This window comes from Scleropages formosus, chromosome 9 (genome assembly GCF_900964775.1).
Source record: "Scleropages formosus chromosome 9, fSclFor1.1, whole genome shotgun sequence".
Classification (NCBI taxonomy): domain Eukaryota; kingdom Metazoa; phylum Chordata; class Actinopteri; order Osteoglossiformes; family Osteoglossidae; genus Scleropages; species Scleropages formosus.
In genome coordinates, this window is record NC_041814.1 from 32,547,673 (window position 1) to 32,562,272 (window position 14,600).

The window sequence follows — 14,600 nt, forward strand, 5'->3', positions numbered from 1 at the left end:
TCATTGTCATTTTTTGTACAGGACCATGCTACATGAAGGCTACGTGTACACATCTAATTCAAAAAATCCTTTCATGCTCCAAACTATCACATCTCAGCAAATGACATAACCCCAGCAACAGAAATGAATTTTCAGCACAGTGCTCTTGATGAATGGCTGACCTTGCGAGAGGATAGGAACTCCATGCCCTTAGCCACCTGGAAGCTGTAGCTGATCAGGTCCTCCATGGTGAGGTGGCTTTTTTCTAGATCATCACTGCCTGAAGGACAGTGTGGAAGAAATGATGAGTTAAATTCTCAGAATTCAAGTTTATTAATTTAGCTGCACTTTTCTTCAAAGCAATTTACAATATTAAGCTACCCACAATTCTTTACCCCTTTTTTAGAGCTAGGTAAATTTATTAGAGCAGTTTACAGTAAAGACCTTGCTCAAGAAAACTACAACAGAAGGTGGGATTCAAACCTGCAACCTTTGGATCCAAAGGTAGCAGCACTAGCTGCTACACTACTAGCTCCCTTGTTCATGAAACCACCCATGCTGACCTGGGACTGCCCCTCGACGGCCCAGTACTTATTATTATTGTTTATCTCGGTGATACCTTTGGCCACGACAGGAGCTCAGCTTTCAGCACACTGGTCTTTCTCAATAGCAGTGACTGCTGGACTTATGGTTTGGAATGGCTCATGAGTAACAGACAAACCGGCTGCATCCTCTAGGTGGCAGACTGATCCATCCTTAGTGTAGACACAGCGGGCAGCCCTGGCCTTCGGGGAGCAATGCTGGACATTTGTCCCCAAACCTAGGTCGCCGTTGCACAGATCTTCCTCCATTGGAGACCAAAGTGGCATCCTCTGCCCAGCCTGAGAGATAAGAAGAGGCCATTAGCAAAGCAGTACCCGCACATGGAACCTATAACTATATAGTAAGGCACAAGGACAGCAAGACTAGCAATATTTTATAAATGGGTAAAACTGTCACCCAGCGTACATGAGAGCACAACTGTGGTGGTCAATTGAATGCTGAGAGTATTCTGAACATTCATCTGGAGAGTCTTGGTTTTCCTACCTTGAAAGGGCGGTACTCTGCACGTCTGCTTTTTAGGTAGCTGGACAGGTTGCCATACTTGCAGTACTCAACGATCACCATCAGAGGACCTGGGGAGTGACAGGCAGTTTTTGCAGACCTCTGAAGCACCATGTGAAGGAAACAACAGACCTGTAGAAAACTCTCACCGCCTGGTTTTGTACAGGCTCCAAGCAGGTTGACCACGTTAAGGTGATGGCCGATGTGGATCAGGATCTTGAGCTCTGACATCAGGGCTCGGTACTCGCTGGAAGTAGCTCCCTCTGTGGCATGGAAGGAATATCGATCATCAAGCACTCTAGACAGAGAGAACCAGCCACTGGATGATAAGTGCTGCGCAACAGAGCTGCTGGGTGTCATGATATACCTTTCAGCATCTTCACAGCAACCGTGGTACACGTGGAGGCTTTTTTGATGCCAAATGCAGCAGCCTCTACAACCTGGCCAAAGGCCCCACGGCCGAGAGGTTCTCCTAGAAAACAGAGAACATTTATTCAGTTAGCTGACCCTTCCTCCAAAGCGACTTAGAATAATTTACCAATTTATATTATACAGCTAAGCAATTTTACTGGAGCGATTCATGGTAAAGTACCTTGCTCAAGGGTACTTAAGCTGGAGGTGGGATCTGAATCTGCTACCTTGGGGTTTAAAGGTAACAGCTCTAACAGCTGGCCCATAACAAACATAAAATAGCAGTTTAGGAGAAATACATAGAGTTTCTTCAGTTAAATGTGTAAAATCCTGGTAAGTGTTCACTGAGAACTATGGGTCATTAAGTATTACAACTGGATTCAGTCTTTATTTGGAGGAACAGTCTCACCGAGCTTTAGCCGGTCTCGAGGAAACTCCCACTTGGTGGGGTCGTAGGTCAGACGCTCACACTGATCCTCCATGGGCATGTCCTCCGAATCCAGGATGATTGACAGGTAGCCTGTTTTTAGGTCTCCGTCACTAGACTGGAAGACAGTAAATAGACTGATTACACAAGTGCTGCATGCTGGTGCTCACGGCAGCGTCTCTCGGCCCATTGAGCCCACCATCCAGTTCCTTGCCAGCCCAGCTTCATTAGGGCTTCAATCAGCGAGGCCTGTCACCCAGCTAGCATCACAGGGAGTGCGAGGAGAGAGAATGTGGCCCTTGTTTTACACACAATGGTCCTCAGAGTTGTGTCCTGACTGGTTCCTCACCCTCTTCCTGCTGCGGATCACGAATACAATGAGCAGCCAGAAGAACATGGCAACGGCCACCGCTCCAATGGGGATGATGAGCTCCATGTTGGTCTTGTCCTCTGCCCCTGTATAGACAAAACACACAAGTCAATGTCTTTGCCTTGGCATCGACAAGACATTCAGGTAAATGGCTGCCTCCACATAAACGATGCCCACGTACCATCTTCTCGTAAATACTATTCACTGATCAATGAGTCCTCCCATGCTCCAGATACAAACTTGGTCAAAGCGTCCAACTTGTCCACAAGTCCTCTGTCCCCTCGTTAGGGAGGCTTCCTGGCGCCTACAGGACCTCTGGCAGGGAAGGCCAGCGATCGTGTCACGTAGCCACTGCTGCTGTTGTTGTTATATACTCACACAACAACATGGACTCTTCTGGAAGGGATCTCATTGTTCTAAAGCTTTCAGAGTAAATGGATCTGTGTTTTGTTTCCGTTGTTCCCGGGGGATACAGCTTATCAGCTTCCCTTTTCTTTAGTGACTATTTTTAACATCACAAATAAAAGTTGATATAGACATTGTGTACAACTTGCACAATTCCCACTGGATTAAAAAGGTGAATGTGACGTGATTTTAAAATTAATATTCATGTCTGAAAAAACTAAAACGAGAATGATTAATGTCTGTGAGATATTAGTTTGCATCTGAGGATTTTTTACGAAGTTCAAAGGAGTATTAGTAGTAAGAGTATGTAGTGTAGAAATCAAGGAGATGGACTTATAGCTTGAACGTTGTAGGTTCACGTCCATGCCTTTCTATGGCTGTGATTGAACAAAGTACTGCCCCAATAGAAAACCCTGCTCTGCTAATTGGCCAAGTAACGGTTTTCCTTGGGTGGAAGCTTCGGCAACACTACGTGTCAGTAGTATTCACCAGTAGTTTAACTGGGGTGTTAGCAGTGTAAATTCAAAAGTATGCCTGTCGGTACTTAGTTTTGGCTCCAATGTGGTGGAATAAACTTCCTTTCTCACTCAGAGCTGCTGAATCCCTCCCAGCAGTCAAGGGTCTCAAAACCCATCTATTTAGAATCCACTTCCCTCCTGTTCTCCTGATAGCTGTGGTTGCAAGAAAAACTTGGTAAACCCTTTGGAATTATCTGTATTTCAGTGATTACTCATAAAATGTGGTATGATCTTCAACTAACTGACAATAACAGACAAACATAATCTGCTTAAACTAATAACACACAAACAACTGCACTTCTTTTCAATATTGAATACATCATTTAAATACTCACAGTCCATGCTGGAAAAAGTATATGAACCCTTGTATTTAGTAACTGGTAGAACCTTCTTTAGTAGCAACAACCTCGACCAAACATTTTCTGTAGCTGCTGATCAAACTTGCACAATGATTAGGAAGAATTTTAGATAATTCCTCTTTAGGAAACTCACACACACACTTTCTGAACCGCTTGTCCCACTCGGGGTCACGGGGAGCCAAGGTCGAACCTGGCAACACAGGGCAAAAGGCTGGAGGGGACACACCAAGGACAGGACACCAGTCTGTCACAAGGCACCCCAAGCGGGACTTGAACCCCAGACCCACCAGAGAGCAGGACCCAGTCCAACCCACTGTGCCACCACACCCCCCTTCTTTAGAAAACTGTTCATTTATATTTCTGAGATTCCTTGGACAAACAGCTCTCTTCAGCATCTCAATTCACACACACACACACTTACATTTATTCATTCAGCTGACACTTTTCTCCAAAGCAGCTTATAATGGTAAGGTTACAATTATTTACCCATTTATACAGCTGGGTAAATTTACTCAAGCAATTCAAGGTAAGTACCTTGCTCAAGGGTACTAGAGCCAGAGGTGAGGCTCAAACCTGCAACCTTTGGGTCCAAAGGCAGTAGTTCTAACCACACACAACTGTGAAACTGCTTAACCCAACAGCACAGGGTGCAGGGCTGGAGGGGAGAGGACACAGCCAGGATGTGACACCAGTCCATCACAAGGCACCCCAAGCAGGACTCAAACCCCAGATCTACCAGAGAGCAGGCACAGGCCAAACCCACTGTGCCATTGCACCACCCAAGCATCACAATTGAGTTAAAGAATTACAAAGGTGAATAAAGCTACAAAAGGTTACAAAAGGACCGCTAAAGGCCTGGCTGTTCATCAGTCTATAGTAAGATAAATTGTCTAAAAATACAGGAAATTCAGTACCGTTGCTTCTCCCTGAGATGTGGGCACCCTGCAAAGGTCACAGCAAGAGTGCAGTGTCTAGTGCTGAACGCAGTGAAAAAGAACTCTAGGGTTACAAAAAAGGACCTGCAGAAATCTTTAGAAATCCAAAAAGTCCAGTATAAGATGAAACATTGAACCAGAATGGTGTTCATAGAAGGATGTCCTGGAGGAAACCACTGCTCTTCAAAAAAGCATTGCTGCACATCTTAAGTTTGCCAAAGTCTTTTTGAACGTTCATATATTTTTTCCAGCTTGGACTGTGAATGTTTAATGTTTAAGTGATAAATTCAATATTAGGAAGAAGTACAACAGTTTGTATGTTATTAGTTCAAGCATATTGTGTTTGACTTTACTCTTTATTTGCGTTTTATGCAGCTACTCATGTGATGAACATTGGTGCATATGGTGGAAAGAAACAAACTAACTTTTACTTAAGAATCACACATCTGCAGCTATGCCTCTTTCTCCTTATGGAGAAAAGCATCTGCTAAATGACTAAATGTAAATGTAATGTCTGTTATTGTGACTTAGTCAAAAATAATACCCCATTTTGTTTTTTCACATCAATGCAGAAATACAGATAATTTGAAAGGGTTCAAAATCTTCTTCTTGCAACTATAACAATTAGCCCAACACCATCCACTATGATTATGTATGTACTAGCTATCTGAATTCTCAGGAGAACTTCTCGGTCGAGGGGTCTTTGGCCAGGTTGCTCTATAGGAACTACTACAGGAGGGCTGTGAACCAGCAACATGGTGGAGTCGGACACACAAGCTGTTTGTTAATAATCCTGTGTCTGTGTCTAAAGCTCTTTGTCTGTTGATACTGTTTAGTTAACTCTGAATTGTATGTCACCTGAGTGCCTTTGTGTCTTTGTGACATTGTAGATCTGTGTGTGTGTTTCTGTGTGAGAGAGACAGAGAGAGAGAGAGAGAGAGAGAGAGAGAGAGAGAGAGGGGGGGGGGGGGGGGGGGAGAGAGCGCATGTGTTCCAGTGTCTAACTCCATCCTGTCTAGTGTTATACTGATTGCATGCCTTTTTGGAGGAAGGTGTCTGACAAAAGAATAAATGTAAATGTGACTCCCTAACTGATGGAGATCCTGGTTTGTAATGATATTAATTCCCATAGAGCCAGGGACTCACCTTCCACTAAGAGGGCTGCTTGTGCAACATCACAGCCTTGCCTGTTGCAGGCTCTGCAGGCATACAGGCCGCTGTCCTCCTTCTTGACACGCTGGATGGTCAGAGTCTGGTTCCTCTGAGTGAGAACAACACCTGGAAGAAACACAAAGGTGAGGAGAATCCCTGATAAAGCAGAACTCTAGGTGAAACCTGTAATTTCAGCAAAATTCTCTTCCAACTTCATGAAGATTTGCTTATTTTAGTATTGCTACATGTTTGCCTCAGAGTGCTTAATGGAGAATAACAATAAGGAGAAAGTAACAGAAATGGAGAAAATCCTTTAGCCTAGAAAAAGTTTCACCCCATAGTTCAAAGACACATGTTTCAGGATGACAGGCGATTCTAAATTGCCCTTAGTGTGTGACTGTGTGTGACTGCCCTGCAGCGAACTGGCATGCTGTCCAAGGTGTACCTTGCTTCATGCCCTTTCCTCATAGAAAGGGATCCAGACTACTGCAGCACTACATTATGACAAGCAGTTACCTACAGTGAGTTACTGGGTTATCCATAATGAATGAATGAATGGATGTTTCCTTTAAGACATCAGTGTGATTTTTATACCTGCACAGGCCTCACCTGAACCCTCCACTAGAGTCCTATTGTCCTTGGTCCACACGACAGTCGGTGTGGGAGTCCCAGTGACTTCACACATCAGCAAGGTCGTGTGACTGACATTCACTCTCTGGTCAGTCGGTCCCATGACTACTTTTGCAACTTGAAGAGCTGGCAGCCAGAGAAGAAGAGGTTTTTATACATGCTGTCAGAAGTATTCTGATTTTACAATTATGCTGAAAGTAAAATGTGTGAGCACAAGGCTCATGCAACCCACACTATGTACCCAAACACACACCCATTCTCCTGCTCATTACACTGTCTATAATTGAACTGTTTTACACAATTTACAATTATTGAGATTATTGTTTATTTAGCAGATGCCTTTGTTCCAGTGATGTTTGTTCAATATAAAAAAAAATCCATACTAGGTCACACAAAATCACTCAGGATGAATTACTGTGTTGCAACAACCTCAAACTGAACATGATCAGTTACACACAAAATAAGAATTCCTTGAAGATAAAGTTGAGGTTTTACAAAAAGTGTGTAAGGTAAAGAATACTGTGAGGTACTATGAGAAAAATCACGAGAAACACAATTATACAGTTCAGAAATAACCAATGAGCTGATGGGCATGAAAAGCCAAAGGAAGGTCATAAGATGTATATCACAACTGACTCTGAGTGGAAACTCATTCCACAGCTTGAGGGTAGGAACCACACAAATGATCCTTCTGTGTGTCTGGAGAGTTTAGGTACTGAGAAAAGGCTGATAGAGGTACAGAGGAGGTACAGACACATGGCAGAGAAAGGTATAGTGGAGGAACAGACAGAAGGTGGGTTCAGTGACAGGTCAACATTGCACACCTCTAAGGATCAGCTGGTTAACCAGGCAGGTCTTCTCTTTGGTCTTCATGTTCTCAACCTGACACACGTAGAGCCCCTGGTCTTGCCGGGAAACATTGGCAATGGACAGCACTAGGCTGATGTTTGTACCCCGTGGGCCTGATAGAGTGGCCTGGGGTAGGGGTTCAGCGGGCAAGGCCAAAGAACGGCAAGACTGGACAGGAGGGTAGTCATCCACATGGGACATGTTGTACCCCAGCCAGAACCAGCGCAGGTTCCCATAGAGGAGTTGGTCAACTTTGCACTTGAGAACCACACTGTCCTGCTCAATGGGCTCCTTGGATGGCAATATGTCCAACTCCAGGCCTCCTGCACACATGCACACATATATGGCCTCAGGAGCACACAAACATATGGAGACAAAAACAAATGCGCACACAGATACAAAGTTATACACACAAAAGTAGTCAGACAAAAACATGTGAAGTGTTACATATGGAAAAGTCACATGTCATGCACATTGGCAGACACATTTCAGCTTTATGTGAGCAGCCCCCAATTTTCTTGATGAAAAATTAGGCAAAAAAAAGGGATCTGTGCAAGTGAACCCACTCCATGCCATGGGAGCTAGGGAGCTATACCAGCCCTCTTCAAAGGGACTCAACTCATGAGTCAACTCAGTTGGAAGTTTTTGTTCCTTTCCCCGGTGGCCAGTAGGTATACTTATAGCTCTATAATAAGTTCTTCATTATGATAGCCATTAGTTGACTGTCTTCTTTGTTTGTATCAATTTTTCTTGCTGTATGCCTGTGTTAAAGAGCTCTGTGTCACTGCGTGAGAAGAGCGCTCTATAAAAATAAAAATAAATTATTGTCCCAAATACCCTCTTCAGCATCTTTCTCACTTCACCCATGTCCTCTTGTCCATTAACATCTCACAACAGTACAGAGTATAGTGATTTATAAAGGTGTGTTTTTAGAATGTTTTACTGTTTCTTATTCATTCCATTAGGAATTATACATGTTCATTATTATATGTACCATTATTGTTTGTACATAGCAGATGATGAAACTCCACACATATCAAGGAGTATGATACATAATGTATCAAGGAGGGGAGCAGCTCTGCAGCCCAGACACTGAGCTAATTAGTTTTAGTGTGTGTTCATATTTTACACAAGAGACACCATTTCAGATACCATTTTACTTCCTAACACAAGAGTAGCATGTGATCCACTTTGCTAACAAGACTTGAAACATGCACTCAGGTGGAGTTACACTGAGGCCTCCACAGACCTTTCAGCAGTGATCAGGTCTGTCATAGCTCTCAGCGCTGCACACTGCACCTGTCTGTCTATGTTTTGACACACACACACACACACACACACACTCTGAACCGCTTGTCCCATACGGGGTCGTGGGGAACCAGAGCCTAACCCAGCAACTCAGGGCATAAGGCTGGAGGGGGAGGGGACACACCCAGGACAGGACGCCAGTCCATCGCAAGGCACCCCAAGCGGGACTTGAACCCCAGACCCACTGGAGAGCAGGACCCAGTCCAACCCACTGCACCACTGCGCCCCCCTGTTTTGAGACATACAGTATTAAACCCTGAGTAAGTTCACACATTCATATAACACACACACGGACAACAGCCATAAAGACATTTACATAAGTATTCCTGCGCAAATCCTGACACAGATTAAATATTACAAGCATAAAATATGCTGTTAAGTATATATTTGTAGACACCTGGATATCAAAAGACAAATGTAGGTACATATACACACTGAATGATTTTTCACATACACACATAACGCTATTAAAGTATCTATGTGTATAGATTCTTCAGTACATACAAAATGACAGGTTCACTCACGTGTGACATGGAAAAAAATGATCCGTTCATCACGGCCCACTTTGTTGGATGCAACACAGCGGTACAGAGCGTGGACTGTGGCCTTCTGGATCTTCAGCAAACTGATAGTCTGCTGGTGGAGTCAATGAGCACAGTATTACTATGCATACAGCCAACCAACTATCTAACACTTACTGTGTGACATTAGAATACAGCCATTTACAATATTTTGAATCAATGCATTGTTTGGGGAAAGAGGTAGCATAGTGGTTACAGCTGCTGCATTTACACTTAGGTTACAGGCTCAAATCCCATTGCTTGGTGTAGTACTTTCGAGCAGGGTCTGTACCCTAAATTGCATAATTAAATAAATGGGTAAATCGTTGTAGGCATCTTAATATTGCAAGTTGCTCTTGACAACATGTTGAAAAAAAAATGGTTGTCTTTTCTAGTCAATATATGTAAAGATCAGTTGTTTGGTCAGTGTTATGGTGAGGTTGTAGTCAAGAATGCCTAATGGTGATTTGGGTAGGCTGCAGTCAAGATCAGGTGAGCAGAACTTGCCTTGTTGGTGATGTCGGTGTCGGTGGTTAGACTCTCAACCAGATTCTGCCCTGTGTTGTTTGTGATGTCCCGCCATTTGTTACAAGCAGTCAGCCTCATTCCTGACCTCCAGCCATCCGACCTACAGAACAGAGTCCATGCAAAATAACAGACAGATATCTGTAACAAAAATCTAAATCCAAAGAAAATCGAGGACACTTTTCCATGGCCACAGAAGGTAATTCCTGGTGGACTGGTTGTGGTTTCCAGTGAATGCTCACTGGGGGTTGAGACTGACTCAGAGCTCAACACTCAAAAAATCTCCTTCTAGAGAAATAATAGAAATGCAAAACAAACCATTTTTAGCAACCTCAGCTGCTAGAAGTAATCCAAAACCAGAGGAAGAGGGGGAAGAAGACAGTAAAGAAAGAGAGGTGGAAAACAGTGAAAGAGACATAAACATATTGAAAGGAATTGGATGAAAGAAAGCAAACGAGTGACAGAGATATAGTGAAATAAAGATTTCAGAGGGAAATGAGATACAACCAAACTGAAAACTTGGAAGGAAAGGGAAAGACAATGAAGGAGAGATTCTGGAGTGGAAGAGAGGCAAAAAAAATGATTTTGGAAGGAAGGAGAGAAACAGATTTTGTAGGGGAAGAGTGAGAGGGACAAAATGAAACAGATTTTGGAGAGAAAGAGTAAGAGCAATATAATGAAATTCTTGCCTTAAATGCTAATAAAACAGAGGTCTAAAATACCGAGCAGTAAATTCTCTCAGCTGAACATGGAGGACCTACATTTAAACCTTCCACGATGTGCAAGGAATCTTGTTCAAGGAATGTGTTCTCTGAACCAGAGCTGTCATTGAAATCCCTTATCAAGTCAGTTAGTAAGACTTTGTTGATGCACCAGAGGAATATCTCTAGATTAAAGTGAACTATCTCTTGATCTGAAATCTAGATGTCATGCTTGGAACAAGCAGGCTGGAGACAGGTAGGTGGTGAACCCAAATGCAGGTTAGTTTTAATCTTTAAACAAGGTTCGTAGGACAGAACACAAATGAAGTCAGGGACAGGCGAAAGTCTTGCAAGGCATGAACATCACAGTACAGGCAATCCAAAGTCAGGAAGAACAAGCAAGGAAAGGTCACTGAGCCTGCAAAACCACAAAGGTGTTTGCAACAATCCACGTTGTGGTGTAGAGTCAGAGCTCCTTATATCCCGGGGGTTCTCAATTAGCTGCAGGTGTTGCCGCTCTGCTCGTTCCCGGGGTTTGACTCTAGACGTTAGCTCATGCCTTCAGCTCCAGGAGGTTGGACTATTCCAACTCACTGTTGTCTAGCAGCACTGCTTGGATCATGTCACCTGTTCAACTGGTTCAAAATGATGCAGTGAGAATTGTTTCTGGATCTGGGAAACACAATTCTTTCCTCTCTACACTGGCTACCCGTCTCGCACAGATGTGACTTCAAGTTACTTCTCCTAGGGTGTCATGGTTTTCGTCCCGGAAGGAAGGGGCGGACTCAAGTGCAGAGTGCACAGGGGTTTATTCAGACGCTAGACAGGAATCAAAGTCAGGTACAAGCAAGGATCTTCTGACTGCAAACAAGCTAAACCAGGAAATCCAGTGTCGGAGTCGGGAGAACAGGCAGTGGGTCAGAACACAAGTGAGCGGATCAGGGTTTGGGACGGGAGTGGTCTCAGGAGATGGGCGAAGGGAAGAGGAGCGAGGAGCAAGGTGGCAGGTAGGATGACTCATAGCGAGTGAGTGATCGGCAAACAAGGTTCCGCGACCCTCATCGTTCGCTTCTGCCTTTTAAGCTGTCGAGCCCCAGGTGTATCCGATTATGCCGATGACATGGGCGTGGCATAGAGAGAAGTAAAGGCTTAGCTCCATCACACCTTGCCGACATCCTCACCAATTACATGCCTAAGAATCACACTCTTTGATCAATAAACATTAATCTGCTTGTCTAGAGATTTGTCTGAAAGTGGTAGGAGACATAGAATTTTGTTATAGTTTAATTCATAGTTAAATTTTGGAACATGCTGCCTGTTTCTATGAAATAAACCTCTTTGTCACTGTTTTCAAATCTAGATTGAAAAATATTTATACTGTAGCTTTCCAATAAATGACCAACACTACTATGTTCACCGGTTGTTTTCTCTCTTCCTATTCATCCTGGAACATCACAGCACCCTTGGAAACATAGGCCATTTGGGCAGCCCACAGTTAAACCAGTGTATCAATGTGCTCTAGATGCCACGTTAAGCCTGGAACATGCCCCACCTGATCAGTTACCTTGGCCTGGACCATGACTTCTGTCTCCACAAGCTCTAATTATGTGTTTACCATTGCACTGGTCTTCTAGCTGTATACATGTCTACACAGGTCGCCTGTAACCACAGTACAACACACAGGAGGACAGGGCAGCCACTGGCACAGGGACCCCAGAAGTTTATTTTTCTCCCCTTCTTCATAGCTGGAAGTTTTTTGCTTCCTTCCCTGACCAGTCAGCTGACTTACTGACCCAGGTTTACAACATTATCCCTGTTTCTATCATGATCCTGCTTGTACCTTAGTTTACATTTACCTTAGAAATAAATGTAAACGTACCTATTGTTGAGTGCTCTGAACACTCATTGTTGAGTGCCACTCTACTGAGAAGAGTGCTCTCCATGAATTGAATTGAATTGAAGAATTTGGAGAGAAACAAACAGCAGGACACAATGAATTAGAGAGTTCTGAGAGAAAGAGTTAAAGGAATACAAAGAAACAGACCTTTTACAGAGTGATACAATGGAGACTTTGGAGGGATACAATTCAACAGATTTTAGAGGGAAAGAATGAGACAGAAATGGAAAGAAGGGGGGCGCAGGAAGAAGCCTATGATGAAGCAGTGGAGCACAGAGTCAGTGCTGAGCAACAACAGGAAGCAGAGAGGTGGACAGTCAGGGGGAAGCATGTGTGTGCACTCCTGATAAGGGCTTCCATCAAGAGGCTCCATCAGGGGCTCCATGGAGGTCCAGCCCTCAATCACCTCATGCCCAGACAGCACAAGAGCCGGAGAAAATATCCAGGCAGTAGAGGAAACTCTCGGGGAATGTGGAGAAAACACCCAGAGAATACAAAGGAAACATTCAGGGGACTAAGAGGAAACACTCAGTGAACTCTGAGAAAAAGCACATAGGTAGCAAGAGTGATGTAGTGGCTAACGCTAGTATGTCACAGTGCCTGAACTACATGTTTGGTTGTCGGTTTGAATCTGGCTCAGGGTATGGGGTGTATATATGTTCTCTGCCCTTTTCGTAATACTAAGACAAGAGTCACCATGAGTCAGACTGGATCTGATGACACTTACCAAAAACCTATACAGAAAAAAAACATTTAGGTAACTACAAAGAAAAAACTCAGGAGGAAATATGGAAACACGTAATAAAACAACAGAATATTGTGTAAAAACTATGGAGCACATATAAAAACACATAGCCCATACCCCTGGAGGCAAAAAGCTTAAAGGAATGTAGGGAGAGCACAGAAATGATCCAGGGAATGGAAAGACAAAGAATAGGCTGGTACAAAACACAGCTCAATCATGTGCTTTATTTCCACTATCAGAACTGTGATTCTGTTTTTTACCGCTTTTCTCTCTCTTTGTATTACAGCAAGGATCCTCTTTTATAGCCCTGTTTTTGGGTACATTTCCACCATAACTTTCATTGTCCCTGCTGTGCTCTTTCAAACACTCAACAATAAACCAAGTCTGAATGTGTTGAGATATGTTTAGAAAACAACATTCCCAGAAGAAAAAAAAATATTTTTTGGACCACATGCTTGCACGATACTCTAGTCTAGAAATGTTCATTTCCTTGAAAGTTCAAAAGTCAGCCAATGATACTAGGGAGCCAGTGCATGTAAGAGTGACTTCTTCTAATATCTTTATCTTCAACACAACTGTACAAAGTTCATGATGTAGCACACTACAAGAAAAAAAGGATTCTTATATTTTTGTACTAACTTCAAAAAATAACCCATTTGAAACTCATGTTGTATCAAGTTAATAAAAGATAATAAAAGTTCTGCCCCAGATTGGCATCCTATCTACAGTATTATCTGCTTCATGCCCCCTGTTTCCAGGATAGGCTTTGAAACACAGCTACCTGACAAAGGTTCATTTGTTCATGGGAATGTAATCAATAAATTCAATTCCAGCAATATTTTTTTATTTCATTATAGCTTAATCTGAGACTTTTTACAGAATTTAATCCATAAATAACCTGGGGGGGTGTCTCTGTTGCTAAACTTTTGTTGACTATGGCATACTTCTTGGACTTACAAACAATTCCACTGACAGACTTCCAGACACAGTTGTGTTGGTATATTTACATTTATTCATTTAGCAGACACTTTTCTCCAAGGCAATTTGCAATGAACTCTATGCAGTGTTATCAGCCCACACACCTTATTCACCAAGGTGACTTACACTGCTAGATACACTACTTACAATGGGTCACTCACCCATACATCAGTGAAACACACTCTCTCTGTGTCACTCACACAATATGGGGGAACCTAAACAGCATGTCTTTGGACTGTAGGAGGAAACCCATGCAGACATGGGGAGAACATGCAAACTACACACAGACTGAGCAGGGATTGAACCCACATTTTTTTGCACCACCCAGGGGCTGTGAGACAGCAGCGCTACTCACTGTGCCACAGTACAGCCCACCATGGTAAAGCGAAGATCCAGTATAATGTAACACAGTGTTTATCACCACATTGTGTATAACACATGACAAAATTACTTACAGGAAGTTGAGGGGGCAGTCTTCTCTTGGCATCCACTGCCAAAGGAAGTGGACAGGTGAGGGCAGTCCACGGGCAGTGCAGCGGAGGGTGGGGCTGCTCCCATACATGTGGATATCACTGTCCTCAGCCACCTCCTTCTCATAGATCTGGGGTGGGACTGTAGGGAGCAAAAAGTTTATAGGGTCTGTTCACCACTACTCTAATGTATAACAGTTCACACTCTGCAGAGCACGTCAAGTACACCCACATTCACACCAAATGAAGGACAAAGACACAGAGGTGGTACAGGTTC

The 14,600-nt window shown here is 43.4% G+C and overlaps 1 protein-coding gene across 3 annotated transcripts in view; it reads right to left on the minus strand.

Moving 5' to 3' along the window:
• kdr (kinase insert domain receptor (a type III receptor tyrosine kinase)) overlaps nt 1-14,600 on the minus strand; it is a 34,034-nt gene that overhangs the window by 3,689 nt on the left and 15,745 nt on the right. For 2 of the 3 annotated variants that reach the window (XM_018733160.2, XM_018733158.2), the window contains exons 10-22: nt 14,309-14,465; nt 9,515-9,635; nt 8,972-9,083; nt 7,115-7,462; nt 6,270-6,416; nt 5,655-5,786; nt 2,271-2,377; nt 1,904-2,039; nt 1,451-1,555; nt 1,233-1,346; nt 1,066-1,154; nt 701-860; nt 162-259 (exon numbers count right to left, since the gene is read on the minus strand). In XM_018733160.2, the coding sequence (XP_018588676.2) occupies nt 162-259; nt 701-860; nt 1,066-1,154; nt 1,233-1,346; nt 1,451-1,555; nt 1,904-2,039; nt 2,271-2,377; nt 5,655-5,786; nt 6,270-6,416; nt 7,115-7,462; nt 8,972-9,083; nt 9,515-9,635; nt 14,309-14,465 (1,826 nt within the window). The remainder of the gene's footprint in view (nt 1-161; nt 260-700; nt 861-1,065; nt 1,155-1,232; nt 1,347-1,450; nt 1,556-1,903; nt 2,040-2,270; nt 2,378-5,654; nt 5,787-6,269; nt 6,417-7,114; nt 7,463-8,971; nt 9,084-9,514; nt 9,636-14,308; nt 14,466-14,600) is intronic. The other variant, XM_018733159.2, reaches the window with a different exon arrangement.